At 31.1% G+C, this 16341-nt stretch overlaps 1 protein-coding gene across 1 annotated transcript; it reads left to right on the forward strand.

Moving 5' to 3' along the window:
• Positions 1 to 1653: 1653 nt before the first annotated feature.
• Positions 1654 to 2833, forward strand: LOC130821635 (uncharacterized). The gene is made up of 2 exons (XM_057687423.1): positions 1654 to 2158; positions 2439 to 2833. Exons 1-2 carry the CDS (start codon positions 1702 to 1704, stop codon positions 2831 to 2833), a joined length of 852 nt encoding a protein of 283 aa, XP_057543406.1. The 5' UTR covers positions 1654 to 1701.
• Positions 2834 to 16341: the final 13508 nt, after the last annotated feature.

A 16341-nucleotide genomic window follows, 5' to 3' on the forward strand; every position in this document is an offset into this window, starting at 1 on the left:
CTAACGAGGCGGAACAGCTGCTGCCGCCTACATTTATATATTATTATTATTATTTTTATTCATTATTATTATTAGTTTATATATACATTATCAACCCTTTTTAAATCTCATGACCAAAATAACTCTTGCAAAGTTGCAAGGTCACATTCACAAAATCCTTCAAGAGACTTGAAATTTCATAAATTATGATAACTAAATTAAATACTTAATTCTCTTAACAAATTAAATTTTGTAGAAAATTAGAAAACTAAATCACCCTTTTAAATCAAGACACACATATATATAAATATAACACAATCCTTCAAGTAAATCAAATTTTGCTAAAGGATTATTAAACCCTGGGATGACTACATAACTTAATCCATACCAACTTAATTTCTACTTACAAATTGAAATTTAGTTAGAGAAATTTAAACCATAAAAGAAATTTATTTGAATATCAACAAAACTCAATTCTTATAAAAAATTTAAACTTTGTTAAAGAATATAAATCAAGAACATAACTTAATCCTTTTAACAAAATTAAGGTTTATTAAAGGATTGTTAAAGAAAATTACATAAAAATATACTCAATCCTCCTCAAAGTCATAGGATATCATCATACATAAAATGTAATTCATCTTAGAAAACCTTGTATATAAAATCTATAACTAGCAATTCAATTAAACTTACCTCTTTGATCAAAAGATTGAATGGAAGAACAAGAGAACAATTTTTTTTTTCTTGAAATGCCGAATCACAAGCCCAAAGGAGAGAATTTTTCTGATTTTTTTTTGTTCAATTGGAAGCTTAGAAGGGTGAAGAACTCAAATGGTTTTCAAAAGGATTAATAGGCAATTAAGGGATGAGCTTAATGTGCCTTAATACACACTTATGAGAGGAGTTACAAGACTCCTCCCATTCCTTCACACAACCGGTCACCCTTCCCCTTCCCTAATCTTTTATTTTTTTTAATTAATTAATTAATTAATTATATAATTGTCTATTTTTTTTTGTTAAAAGCAGAAAAGAAATATTACGCAATAACAACGTATGCGATAAAACGCGTTACCGTTAAATAAACTTACTTCGTTTCTTATAATTAACCATGTAAAATAATATAATTCAATATTACTTATTTAATTTATTTTGTTATACTTTATTTTATTATATTTTATTTATTTTTAAACCCGATAATTTACGGGGTGTTACAATAATTTAATATTTTCATGATTTTTCCACCTATTTATTAACCATAATAACCTCAATTTTATAGGGTATTTGCTTAAAGAAAACTCGGGTAACCGATGACCTGCTATAGCAAGTTTTATTTTTAAAGAAAAAATAAATTAAAATAAAATGTCGAAAAAAATGTTTAAAAAATGTTTTTTTTATAATTTTGTATGTGAATTTTCATAATTTTTCTCTTGCTTTATATTAATTTTCAGTTTATTTTTTTATTAATTACCTACTAGAGCAGGTCATTTGATTACCCGAGTTTACTGTAGGCAAATACTCTTTAAATTGGTATTATTCGTAGTGACAATTTCATGAAAAAATTATTATAGAAAAATCATGAAAAAATTAGATTATTCTAAGTAATTTTTCATTTTATATATAAAGCTAATAATCTCTTAATTGCCTCATAATTAATAACACTAATTACATTACATTCAAAAAAAAGTGACAACCCTAATTGCGAAAAAAGATAGAAGAACACAAATGGGAGAAAGGCAGGTGCTGAACAAATACTACGCTCCTGATTTTGATCCTGCGAAAATCCCTAGACGAAGGCAACCCAAAAATCAAAATCATCAAATGATTGTTCGTATGATGTTGCCTATGAGCATTTTGTGCACTACTTGTGGCAATTTCATCTACAGAGATAACAAATTTAATTCACGAATGGAGGATGTGATTGACACATATTTGGGAATTCGAATCTTCAGATTTTACTTCAAATGTACCAAGTGTTCTGCTGAGTTTACAATCAAAACAGACCCCCAAAACGCAGACTATGTTGTTGAGGCCGGTGCCATACAAAACTTTGAACCACGGCGGGATACAGATGAGAATTCTGATCAGGATAAACGGAAACGAGATGCTGAAGAGATTGGAGATCCATTGAAATCATTGGAGAACAAAATAGAAACTCCAAGAGAGAATGTTGTAGGCAGCAGTTCATAAGATCATGACTTGTGCTAGGCTCGTGTGTTTTTAGTAGCTTGTTAATAAACTGTCAAGTTAGTTATGGCAGTTAGAGTTTGTTAGTTGGTTTTATTCAGTTGTTCATGCGTATATATAGTATTAGAGCTGTTGTATTTCATTCATATCAATCAATAAAAATCATAAACTCCTCTCTTTTCTGTTCTCTATTTCTCCTCCCTCTTTCTTTCTTCCTTATTACTGATCATTCAAGATCAACAGATTGTGGTGTTTGTAATTGTACCACATCAGAGAAATTGATATAATGTCAGCCGTTGATGAACTGAAATCCATCAAGTCAAGGTATGCCCCTGTCACTACGGAAGATATGCTAAAGGCCTCGCAGCGCATTCACATTCGCACTCGTGGGGATCAGGAGAAAATGCTTGATCAACAGGATGAGGCCCTTATTCAATCCATATTTGGAGGGACTAACCTTAAACACCATGTGATTGATTATGATGATGACGATGATGACTGTGAAAATGAGATTAAGTTACCAATTGACTGTAAAAAGCCTATGTTGCAGCCTGGAGCACCGAGTTTCGTGGTGAAAAACAAAGCAGCTATAAAACCAGGTGACAGAGAGCCTGTGAAGAACCAAGATTTCAACAATAATGGTGATAGTAATAGTAATGCACTTCTGTGATTTTGTGAATATGAAGATAGTGAAGATGATTCATGATCGACTCGTCTGAGAGATCGAAAGCAGCACCAACGAACACAGCTACTGTATGTTGACTGTTGTGAACTCGTATGCAAATCTGACTTGAATTTTATCACCCTATTCATTGATTTATGTAATTGTGAAATGATCATTTCCAACTTTTCATTGCTGGCTGCAATTGCTAATTGTTAATTGCTAATTGCTAACTGCCAATTGCTTGCTCATCAACTGTTTGCTGCATTCTTGATGATAATTTAATTTGTATAGTATTATTACTCGTAATTACCAATTTTGCTTTACTTTTTCTGATTGTTCTTTTGAGTTTACTTGTCATTACGTTATTATCCTATCAATGAATAATAGTTATTTGCTCTTACTGAGCCGGTTGGATTCTAACTGAAATGACATCCTTATTAACCCAGACTACTAATTTAAACAGTAACGGCCCGTTTGGTAACGGGTACTAAATGATGGAAATGATAATGAAAAGTTAATGTAATTTTGGTAGAGAAATTCTCTTGACAAATTTAATGATCATGTTTATTCTCCTTTAACAATCTCATTTTTTGTCACAAAATTCATTCCAATGCATTACTATTGGATTACATGGTATTAGGTAGTAAAAGAAAATTGTGAACAAAAATACTTTTTTATGCTCAAACTTTCATTACCATGGGAATGACATCATACATATAATGAAAATTTACATTACAAATTATTTCCATTACCACTAATTAATATCGTTAACCAAACGGGCGATAAGTGGAATATGAATTCAGTAATGTAAGTTGAACTAAAGTCATTGCTGCCCAACATAGCATATGCCAGCGGCCAGCCATCAGGGAAACACTTGAAGGGAAAGCCATGAGAGTACCCACTACGGAAAATTTCATAGTGGGTACTCATGCAATGCCACGATTTTGCTTTACACACAACAGAACAATCAAAGCTTTAATCGATGCAGACAAGAAGTTGGGATGATGCAAAACATGAGGAGATAATCTTCCTCATTAACAGACAACAGTGATGCTGTTGACAGTTACAAGGAAGCACCAGGTATTGCACATCAAAGAATAGGTGCTGCACATCAAGTTGGAGGTTCTGCACATCAGGGATATTCAACTAAAGTCAAAGGATCTGCTGGATGTATGTGTGCACGTGTCACAGAAGACTGTTCTCCTTATATATTACATTCATTAGCTGATCAAACAGTTAGGTATCTCACACAGTTAATGTAGTAAGAAGTTTGTTATAACAAACTAGGATTTAGTTATAGGTTGTATTGTTCTGTTATGAACAGGCTATTTATATATAGCCTTTTGTCTTTGTAGAGACTGTTATAGGAATCAAAAGTTCTGGGAGAATGCTGGTTACATTCGAACTGCAGTCAAGACTATGTGTTAGTTTTAGGTATTGTTCTTAAATATTTATATGCTCATTGAAGCTTGCTGCAAAAGAGCAATGGAGTGGATACTTACTACTGCAAGACCAATTCATATATGTCTAACAAAGACCAGAGAGACGATGTTATTCTTGTTAGACCGTGACAATTTATCACATAATCACTCCATGGGCCCACTCGTATGGACACACACCCATAGGGAACCATGTGATCAGGCCCGTAAACCCACGGATAATGAGCATTGACTTGCATACACGCTTGATGTGATTCAATCTTTCTCAAAATCATATAGTATTAAGAGAATTACGCACCAAACATTATATACAAGTTTACAAATCACTATTTTTAGTGATCACATGTGAAGTATTTCCATCAATTCTTGCGAGCTCTAGTTCAATTTGGCCACATTATAATGCAGAGAGGACCTAGGCAATGACTGCAAAATGGGCAGTAGATTTGGCAAAATAGAAAGAATGGAAAGATGTTATCATAAAAGGGGATGCTTAAGGCATGGTGAAATCCCTCCAACAGCTTGTACGACGCAACCTTCATACCCAAATGGTGGTGGAAATACTTGGCTAATACTCTAATTTTTAGTAATACCAATTTTTCATTTTGCTTTTGAGAATGTAATGAATTTAAACACCATCTTGCAAGACGGGCGTCTAGTAGTGTTTTTAATTGTGTTTGGGTTGATAATGGCTCTCCTTAGATCACCGATGTAGTCTTTTCATACTCTGTCATTAATTAATAATGCCCATTTTTCCTTTATAAAAAAATTTACATTAAATTTGTTATATTTTTATTATTGAATGAGTTTTTATTACTTCTGTTTATTTTAGTTACTGACTCAATATGTCTTTCAGAGTCATCTCTGACATTTTAGGACATTGAAAAAAATTTGATTTAACACCCTTACACTACAAACATACTTCTATGTATAAATTTTTTAAAAGTGATGATTGAAAACTATGACAAGTTATTAATTTTTTCAATTGAATAAACTTCTATTTTTATATAATTTCAGCATTCTATCCAAAACATACAGCAAAATAACAAGTCACATATATTGAACATTTTTTACTTTATATAAAAAAATAAAAAAAATTAAAAAAAAATTAAAAACTCTACAACATTCTACCAATAAACTTGCAATCTTGAAACATCAACAATTAAAAACACAAGTAGTCACAAACTACTAAAATATTAGCAAAAATAGCAAAAGGTTGCTGGAATATGGTGTGGAATCTTGCATTGGTCAAAAAATAAAATAATTTTATATAAGATTAATCAATATGTTGGATTATTATAGAAAAATCATGAAAAACTTTTATGATTTTTGGTAACTTTTTCTAAAATTTAAGAATATTTTTGTTGTTTGACAAATAATCTATAACCTTATATGGGTATCTTTATCATTTATTGGTTATTTTACATTAATACGATAAGAGAAATACTACAGTTAATTCTCTTTCACTATATTACTTTTAAAATAACTATAACTATTACTAAAATAAAACACAACTGATTAATCACTTTTCAAAATTGCTTATGTGTCACTTTCTCAATAAAAAAATTTATCTCTAAAACTTAATGATAATGTCATTGTTATCATGACAATTGTTGATATCTTTGATTTTACAACTTTTTAAATATGACTATAATATTATCTATATTGATTAATTTTTTTACTTTTTAGGTCACATCATTTAATATGTTAGAAAATCATAGAAGTATATTTTTTTTTTTATTTTTTTCAAGGTTTTTTTATAAAATCTTTATAATGTTTTTCATTAAATGAGTATATGTTATTTTAAGATGATTAAACATCAAATTGTAAATTTTTTATTTTTTATTTATATAAATATGTTAGAAATTTTAATAAAATCGTGCATCGCGCCGGAAATAATACAATATTAAAACAAAAAGATTATGAGCCCTTAAAAACTCATAAAAAAACTCATGGTAAAAAGTTGAGCTTACATTGAAATTTAAAAAAAAAAAAAAAAAAAAAAGCAAGTGATTAAGAAGTTAATATGAAAAGAAAGATACAAGTATATAAAATATAAAAGAAAAAAAAAAGTGGCATGGAGATTGAACTTGCTATTTATGGGGCCGGGATTTATAATATACACAAGACACAACCAATCTGCTATTTACTTGTTTAATACTTTCTTGTTCCAAAATATTTGCAAATTTTTTTTTTACACAATTCAATACACTAACATAATTCTTATATTTTTCTAATTATGTATAATAAAAAAATTATAAAAATTTAATATTGATAATATTTGCATTGAGACAAATCAAACATACTTGATTTGACTATGTTATACCTTATACATTAAAAATTAATGATAAATTGTTTCTAAAATGTCAATCTTTTGGTCATCTGCTAATAAAAGGTCAATATTTCAGTTATTCAATAAAAATACAATATTTTGTTTATTTTTGCAAATAAAGAGATATTTTACCAGTAACTGATTTCAACATTTATTTTATATACCAATAATGTCATAGCTGTCATTACTTTATTTCAAAAAATTAATGTCACTATCTTCTTCAACTTCCATTCATGCAAAAACACAACACATGTAGTACCTTCTTTAACCCAAATTTTTCTAGACCTTCCACATTCTTTTATGGCGGATCAACAAGAATTTTAGGGCAACTTTGATTTTCTGAAAAACATCACAACACAAATAAGTTTTTTACTCTAAATTTTCGCAATTGATATCTCATTATTGATCATTGATCAAATTTACTTAGAAATTAGGTTTCACTCTTTATGGTGGAATTTGGTTAAACACATTAGAAATTAGTATTTGAGTGTAATTGTGAACACGATGAATGAAAATGTGTCTATTAGAATTTGGTATGGGGATAAATTCCAGGAAGCCAAGGGTTATATTAGTTATGTTGGAGGTTTTGGTAGAATAATAAAGGTAGATCCAAATGATTTTTCCGTAGATTACTTAATGAGTTTAGCTAATAAATGCAATGGAGATAAAGGGATACAATGGTTTTTTACTTGCTTTTGAGTTACACTTTAAAGGATGGCTTAAGGAAGATAAATGAAAAAATGTTGTTGTTAAGTTACATAATGCAGTAATTTAGATGAGGGCAATGAATGTATGTGTGCTTCATAAATATCTAATTTCAGCACTCCTTGCAACTGATCTTAATAAAGGACCACTCGAAAATGCAAACCACATAATAGACAGTCTGTTATTCAATCAAAGGTCTAGTCAGTAATCAACCAAAGATCCAGCCCTAAAAGTTAGCCCCAAGGAGTACTAATATACCATTGAGGAGAAGTCTTATGAGCAGTTTATTAGCAGCCACTACTGTCAAAAGGGCATAATTTCCTGATACTAATGTTGATCACCCTCTTGAGCCAGAAACTCATTTTGATTTTGTAGATAAACTAGTAGATAATAACACTCTATACACGAACAACATACTAAAATACAATGATAATTAATTAACTTACTGCCAATTGGGGTAAGCATAGAAGATCTCCCTTGCGTTTGGTCCCTTACAAATAGTTTTCAATTTATCTTCCAATTTGTGATAATATTTAACATTACTTGAGTTTGCACTGTGTCCACGAGAAGAAGAACCACACCCACGCATTTGAGCCTTCAAGGAACAAGGAGAGTAAAGAGAGAGAGAGAGAGAGAAAGAAGTACGAAAAGAGATTGAATGAAGATTTACAAGGAAGAAGAGTTTATTAGGTTAAGAAATTAATTTCTTTTGTTATAAATTATTAAGGTTAACCGGTCACTGTAGGTTTGTCTTACTTGAAATATCTTTATTTACAAAAAATGAATAAAATGTTTTATTTTTATTGAATAATTGAAACGTTAATCCTTTATTTGCAGATGCCCAAAAGGTTGGCTTTTTTAGAAACAATTTTTCCAAAAATTAATTACAAATTAAGCATAATGAATGATTAGTGTAATAATTACAAATTAAGTATTAGGGGCCCTTTAATTGTGAGGCCTAGTGCAAGAGCTTCCTACTGTGCTACTGCTACAGCTCGGGCCAAATCTGTCAGTCGCCTAATCAACACATTTATTTAATTAATCATTTTTAAAAGATTAAGTTATAGTAATCCAAATAAAGGTTATTAGAATCAAAATCCTTTCTAAATTAATATGGGGTTAGAATCGAAATTAATAGAATTAAACCGACAGATTATAAAATCCTACTTAAAAATTAGATCAATCTTTTATTTTTAAATAATCGTAGAGTCCTAAAATGATAGATAAAAATGGGACCTAATTGGTATTTTTAGAGTTGGTTGGATTGTGATGAACTCATGGTTTTGGTAAATTGAAGTTGCTGGTTCAGCTCTTTAGAGTTAAGAGTATAATTTGTATTGTGACCAATGGATAATTGAATCAGAATTCAGAAATCTGACTAATAACCCTTTTTTTTTGTTTTTCCCAAGTCCTTTCTTCTTTGGGAACAGAAAATATGATACTTTTCATTTGGGTTGCCTGTTGAGAAGTAATGATTGGTACATTTTGTATATGAAATACTGTAATTTGCAATTTGTGATGTTACTCCACAATACTCTACAGTTTATGTACTAATGTACAACTACTTTTTTTAATTTTTTTTTCTTATTAAACTTAAAAGCAAAACTAAAACACAAATTCTCAATTGAGACAGTCTTATGGTAAAACTATTTCTATTGAATTGGTCTAATGTATAATTTTAAAGTGATTATTTTTTATAGTTTAAAGAATTTTTCATAACTTTAAATTGATCACTTACAATTTTAAAATGATCAATTAGAAATATAGACTAATTATATAGACTAGTTCGTCATCTCTTAATGATCGACAAATTTTTTTCATTATGTTCAAAGAATGATTTTTGTAGGCTTGGATTTAAAGTTAGGTAAGTTTAGACGATAGATATTGTGTTCGATTCTGAATTGTTAACATAATACTCCCTCTTATTCACCTTAAGAGTCTCATTTGACTTTTCACGGATTTTAAAGAGAGTTAAAAAAGTAGGACCCTAAGGGTAGGAAAAAGAGTGGTATTATGAGTTTTTTAATGTAAGGGAGGAAAATTAGTATGGGTAATGGATAGTATAATTGAAAATAGGATAGAGCTACTAAGGGCATAAAAGTCAAAAACCCGTACCAAAAATAGAAATGGGATGACTTGATTATAAAAGAAAATGAGACATATAAGCTGAATATGAGGGAGTATTTGTTAAAAAGATGTCTAAAAATTGAATTGTCTATCTGATAATGAGTCAACGCTGTCCGAATGAATTTAGAGTTGATTAGCATTATACATCTTTTACAATCCGTTGGGTCATACCAAAGTATATTTCTATATATTGAAAATTAAAGTTCACACTTTCTTCTCCCATCGATGTGAGACATTTGAATGATATTTTACCATAATGAATATTTATTACTTAAAACTAAACATGGGTTAAAAAACAAGTTTATTTTGAGGAAGATGGTTTCATTCGAATACTAGATAGTTGAAACTAGAAAGTCAGACATTATTTTCGTTGGAGTAATATCACTTTTCTCTTACAAAAGTCATGAGCTAGATTCTCACCTGTATTTTCCTAGCCTATTTTGTAGCAAATTTTTTTTAATAAATCTACCTCTACATAATAGAACTTGCACATTACACAATGACATAAAATGTACTCCCTTGGTCCTCATGTTCTAGCTATATTTGTGATTTTAATATTGTTCACTAATCTACATTAATTTGTATTTTAGTCTTAATTTAGAATTATATAAAATAAAACCTATTCGATGTGTACTTTATAATCTTAATTTTCTATAATTTTTAAGGGTAATGATGTTTACAACCCAAATGGTTATATATAAAAATCAATAAATTCTCTTTGTTTTTAAATCTTCTTTTCAGTTTTTAAAGAGAATCGAGCATGGAAATTAAAAATATTTAATGTTATCCCAATGATGTTGCACTTTATCATTGGTACCCCTGTGTTTTTTCGATTATCAATAGTACCCCCAACATTTAATGCTAACTACAATAGTGACATTAATGACCTTTTTGCCGTTATCTTGCCGTTAAATTCTTTTAAAACCAAACCATGGTCACATTGGTTGATCATACTTCCTTCTTCATCATGAAGGACCTGTTATTCTTCCTCCATTGCTGAAGCTCCAATTATTGCACTAATGGTGTCTTCAATATCATCTTTCTTGTAATCAACTAGGTGTTCAATATCAAATTTTCTCATTTGGGTTCTTTTTAATATTAATTTTTCTCATTTGGGTTCTTTTTAATTAACATAGTAATGGTGTTCAATTATTTGGGTTCTTTCCAATTTGGTGTTCAACTATTACACTAATAGTGCGTTCAATATCAATTTTTCTCATTTGGATTCTTTTCAATTTGTGGGTTTTTGTCCATCCAGAAGCATTTTCTACATTATATTCAACTAGGTGTTGCTCAAAGTTCAATTTTTTTGATTTAGGTTTTGTGGGTCAACTTCAAACCAGTTAATTTTGCTTAAAGTTGCTAAATTTTAGAAATTTCTAGTGAGAATTAAATTGAATGTGTTTTTACTTCCACATTAAAGTTGAAATTTAGGTGCAATTTCCCAAACATTTCAAAATCCCTTTTAGGGAAAGGCTTTTTTGCAATTGTTGTTAGTTGAAGAGTTTAGGTTTCGGGTTTATTGATGAAATGAGAAGGAATTATTGTGTTTGGAGTGGTGAAGCTGTAAAAGACGCATATAAAGATGTGAGACTTTCAATTGTGTTTGTTCTTTTGTTTTGCTCTTTCTTAGGGATGCAAATAAATAAATACCTTGAAGAGGAAGCCATAGATCGAGAGGAAGAGCAAAATCAAAAGGGAAGAAGAAGAAAAGTTCAGAAAACAGGGAAGAAAGATGGTGGATTGGTTTATAAGGGAAGAAAAAGTAACCACGATAAGCTAAATTTCAAAAATAAATTAAATGAATAAATAACGGCAAAATCATCATTAATGTCACGGTTGTAATTAGCATTAAATACTGGGGGTATCATTGATAATCGAAAAAGGGGGTACCAATGATAAAGTGCAAAAACACAGGGGTACTATTGATAATTCACAATAATAAAATATAATTGAGTATCGTATATTTCCAAAGCAGATATAGTATTAAATTACATCAAAAACTCACTAGATTCTTTCTTATACTTCCTCCGTTCCATAATTGTTGCTACATTTGCATGGGCACGGGAATTAAGAAAAGTGATTGACCTACACTGTAGCTGATTGTTTACTTTATAGAGTATAGTATTTTATTATATTTAATTGAAAAAGAAAAAGAAAAAATAGGTTGTTAGGTTACTTTATAGAGTATAATATATATTTTATTATAAAGTATAGAGTATAGAGTAGGATAAAAATAGGGGTAGGTAGAACTTTAAATGATTGTTTTATTACTAAAAACGAAAATGTAGCAAGTATTATGGAACGGAGGAAGTATGTATAAAACCTTTATTTCAGTAACTTTGTCTCATTGTTTTTGACACTATTTACAGTTTACTCTTAATTTTTATTTGATGATAATCTATAAGTTAAAACATTGTCAAGTGGAATCTTGTTTGATTTATCTCAAGGTAAGGATTATTAATATCAACTTTTTATAATTTGTAGTTATACATCGTTAGAATTATTAAGGCTTCAATACATATCTTGGCCAACGTGCCTAAATAAAATGGGCCAAAATCATTAAAATGAAAAGAGTATCATTCTCTAATTTTTTAATTATACATATTTAAAAATTAAAATTATACATTGATAAATGTAAAAATTATAAATGGGACGAAGTAAAGGAATTCAATAAATGAAACATCCATATAAGATGTCAAATCAAGTACAATATGCTTTTAAATGAAATTTGGTGTATCGCATTATAAGACTTGCACATTTGGAAGAATAATAATCCTATTCTTGTAATTTTGTGAAGAATTAATTACAAATTGCAGTCTTAATATTTGATGTTTTTGCGAATTACAATCTTAATATATTTTTTTTTTTTTGAATTATATGTTCCAAAATAACTTTTTGACCAGTATTCAAATTAAGTGAACGATTCCGCACAATATAACCGTTAACCACACTTTTTACCTTTGACTTTTTTTTGTTTTAAATTTTTTTGCGAGTTTTAATTTTTTAAATTGATCAATTCTTTTCCCTCGATCTTCTTCTGCTATTTAGCTCATCTTCCATTCTTTATCCTTACTTCCACCAGCAACCAAATTTCTCAATCTTCTTCATTCATTCTGTTGGATCAGATTCAAGGGCAATTTCTCCTCATTCTGTTGGATCAGATTCAAGGGCAATTTCTCCAATGCCTCAATTGTTCATCCATCTTCATTAATAAATGTTCCCACATTACTCCCTTTCGCAAGGAACCCTAAATTCACAATTGAAAGTACTAGTGATTTCAATTTTCATATTCGATCGACTACGAAGTCAATCCTAAATTCCCAAATTACTCCCTTTCGCAAGGAACCCTAAATTTCGAATTGAAAGCACTAGTGATTTCAATTGTCCCTGGTAGTTTGTTAAGTATTAAAAGTCAAAATGGACCAATTTGGTTCACAAATCTTAGTATTTTCTGGCAATCGAATAAATTCAACCAAATTTGGTAAGTATTCAACCAAATCGAATAAGTTCTTCTAATCTAGGTCGTTGGGTCTGGAGCCTTCGCACTCAAAAGAATTGATTTTGGATCTGCATATCTGATAGCTTCAATGTGAAGTGGGTTTTATTTGTGATGTTTAAAAAAATCACAGGAGGAAAGTGTGAACTGTCAAATACAGATGTTGGTGGTGGAAGTAAGGATAGAGAATGGAAGATGAGCTAAGGAGGAAGATTGAATAAAGAAGATTGAGAAAAAAGAATTGAAATGAGAATAATGAAAATTAAAACTCACAAAAATTAAAGAAATTAAAGTAATGTTAATGGTAACAATGATTTAAATTCTCGTGATTTAGTTGATTCCATTTTGCTAAATAAATTAAAGAATGATTTAGATAAGTTGAATGATGACGAGGGTTGTTGTGCGACAACGGAAGCAAGTTCGATGAACAATAATAAAACAATAAGAAATTCCATGCAAATAACAAGAAAATGACACAAGAGATTTAACGTGGTTCACTATCAATGTGATAGCTACGTCCACCGGCACCGAGATCAAATATTTTTACTATGACCGCAAAGAATTGACAAGATAAATCTCAATCACACTCACAAATTAATGGTTCTCTTGTGATATCTCTCAATTTGTCAATCATTATATATTAATCCTAAAATGGGATTTTATATACTACTGCCTAATAAAAGGAAGTTATTACATAATAAACACAAAGTAACCGTACCAAAAGACACCTCCCGTGAAAAGAAACCGTCATTTCGCGAGCTGTGTACAACTACGCGAGCCCGAAATAGAGACAGAACGCACACCGCGCCCCGCGGACCTCCTCTTTGACCCATACTCATCTTCTTCAATGGTGCTTGCTAGTTTGAGTCACCATTAACAACAATCTCCACCTTGACGAAAATTCATATTAAGTAAACAATCTCATCAACACAAAGTGAACATATCTCAAGCCAAAACCCGATGTAAAGCTCATCGATAAGCCGTACATCCTGATAAGTCTTCAACCAAGACTCATTCCGACAAGTCTCCAACCAAGACCTATCACATACTTGTCACCAAGTATAACAACTCATAATGCTCCACCTGCATCACAAGCCCCGGGCAAGCTCCACCTTAAGGCCAACATGCCTACAACAGGAGCTCCTTAACACTGCCCCTAAGGGCCTACCACATCACATAGTAATCAATATTTAGCAAGTCTAAGCAATGTTTAAACTTACTAAATGTAACAGACTTAGTAAAGAAATCAGCTAGGTTGTGAACTGTCCCGATCTTCTTTACCTTTACCCTCTTGTCAGTACGAAAGAAATGATACCTGACATCAATGTGCTTGGTCCAATCATGGTGTACTTGGTCTTTAGCTAAGCAAATGACACTTAGACTATCACAATACACCGTAGAAAAATCCTGTGCGATATCCAGTTCACCTACAAGGCCTTTGAGCCATATAGACTCCTTAGCTGCAGAAGTTAAAGTCATATACTCAGCTTCAGTAGTAGACAACGTAACCGAAGATTGTGACGTAGACTTCCAACTAACCATAGAACCACCCAAAGTAAACACATACCCGGTCACCCGACCTCCTGGTGTCTACATCAGCTGCATAATCAGAATCACTATACCCAGTTTCCAAACACTCCTTACCATTCCCATACACAAGACCAATATCAGCTGTCCCTCTCAAATAGCGAAAAATCCTTTTCACCCCTTGCCAGTGCTCTCTCCCAGGTCGAGCCATGAACCTACTCACAACACTAACAGCATGCACAATATCCGGCCTAGTACAGACTATAGCATACATCAAACAACCAACAGCTTTGGCATAAGGGGCACTAGACATATACGCCAACTCCTCCTCAGTTTGAGGTGACATAGACAAAGACAATTTGCAGCTCACAGATGTTGGTGTACTTATAGGCTTCGACTTCTCCATCCCAAAACGAGATAAAATCTTTTCGATGTAACTTTTCTGAGTCAAGAAAAACTTACCTCTAGCCCGATCCCTATAGATCTCTATATCCAAAATCTTCTTAGCTGGACCCAAATCTTTCATGTCAAATTCCGAGCTAAGCAGCTCTTTAAGTCTAGCAACATCCGATTTATTCTTAGTGGCAACAAGCATATCATCAACATATAATAACAAATAAATCATGGAACTGTCATCCAACTTACTATGATACACACAGCAATCATACGAGTTTCTATCAAAACCATGCGAAACCATAAAAGAATCAAACCTCTTGTACCACTGCCGAGAGGATTGCTTAAGTCCATACAACGACTTAAGCAATCTGCATGCATAGTGCGCTTTTCCTGAGATCTCAATGGGACAACCTTAAATTCATTTTAAATAAGGTATTATAATGACTTGATTAATTTGGGCCTTGTTGGAGAATTAATATGTACTTTGTAAATCAATTATCGATTTTATTACCGGCAAAACTATCTCGTATTTAAGAAAATAGTGTTTAGTGAAATCTTCTGTCGTAATGATTTTATAGACTTATGAATCATATTCTAGTTGTTTTGAATGAATTTCAAAATCCTTTTAAGTTATATTTACTTTAAGAAGGATTGAAAGAAACATTTTAGTGGTTTCCTTAAAAAAATCGTATCGAACTTTAATTACTTTTTGTTACGATGCATTTCCACACATGCTAGTGATGCCCCAATATAATACAAAGGTTATGTTTAATGATATGATTATGCTAAGCATGTTTTACCCATGTGGAAAATATTATGATTTGATTTTGTTAAGTCGCAAATAAAGTATGTTTTGCTATGTGCAAATAAAAGATGTTTATCATCTGGAAAAAGTTAATATTTTTGACTTTCAAATGCTATTAAAATTACAAGATATATATTATGTAAAAAAAATGTTTTAGCCTAAATGGCGGGTACATATGCCACAGCAAATGTTGTGTGCATGATTAAACGGCTCACCAATGCTGAGCGCGTATTGTTCACAATATCATTGTGTTACACTTGCCGGACATGTCGCGGACGGTAGACCGACTACCAAACGAGTCACGGGATGACTCACAGAGTACCCATGTAAACTTATGATATGAGTTTGAAATTGATTTGGATCCATTGAGATCTTATGATTTATGATGAAAAATGAGAATTTGAAATGACTATATAGCCATTGAACTGGATTTGAATCATAATATGATTTATCCAATGAAAAAGCATATTTCAAAATGAATTTACTCAAATAAAAAAAAGGTTTTAATAACTTGTTTGACGGACACCAGTGTGTTTATACTCAACCTTTTTCCTGATGCTATGCTTTGTATGTTTTCCAATGGTTTGTTTTTAGAGTAAACCCCTATGGCACCTCGACGGAGAATGGATATGCGAGCGGAAGATGAACCCGAGTTGGAGTATGAATCCCCTTGTGTTTAGATCTCTT

Source organism: Amaranthus tricolor, chromosome 8, assembly GCF_026212465.1.
Source record: "Amaranthus tricolor cultivar Red isolate AtriRed21 chromosome 8, ASM2621246v1, whole genome shotgun sequence".
In the NCBI taxonomy this organism is placed as follows: domain Eukaryota; kingdom Viridiplantae; phylum Streptophyta; class Magnoliopsida; order Caryophyllales; family Amaranthaceae; genus Amaranthus; species Amaranthus tricolor.

What these genes read in the sequence shown, in the direction of transcription:
- LOC130821635 (XM_057687423.1), top strand. Translation starts at nt 1,702, where the DNA reads ATGGGAGAAAGGCAGGTGCTGAACAAATACTACGCTCCTGATTTTGAT. An exon ending in AGAGAATGTTGTAGGCAGCA is followed by an intron (nt 2,159 to 2,438) that starts GTTCATAAGATC and finishes ACCACATCAGAG; the next exon opens with AAATTGATATAATGTCAGCC.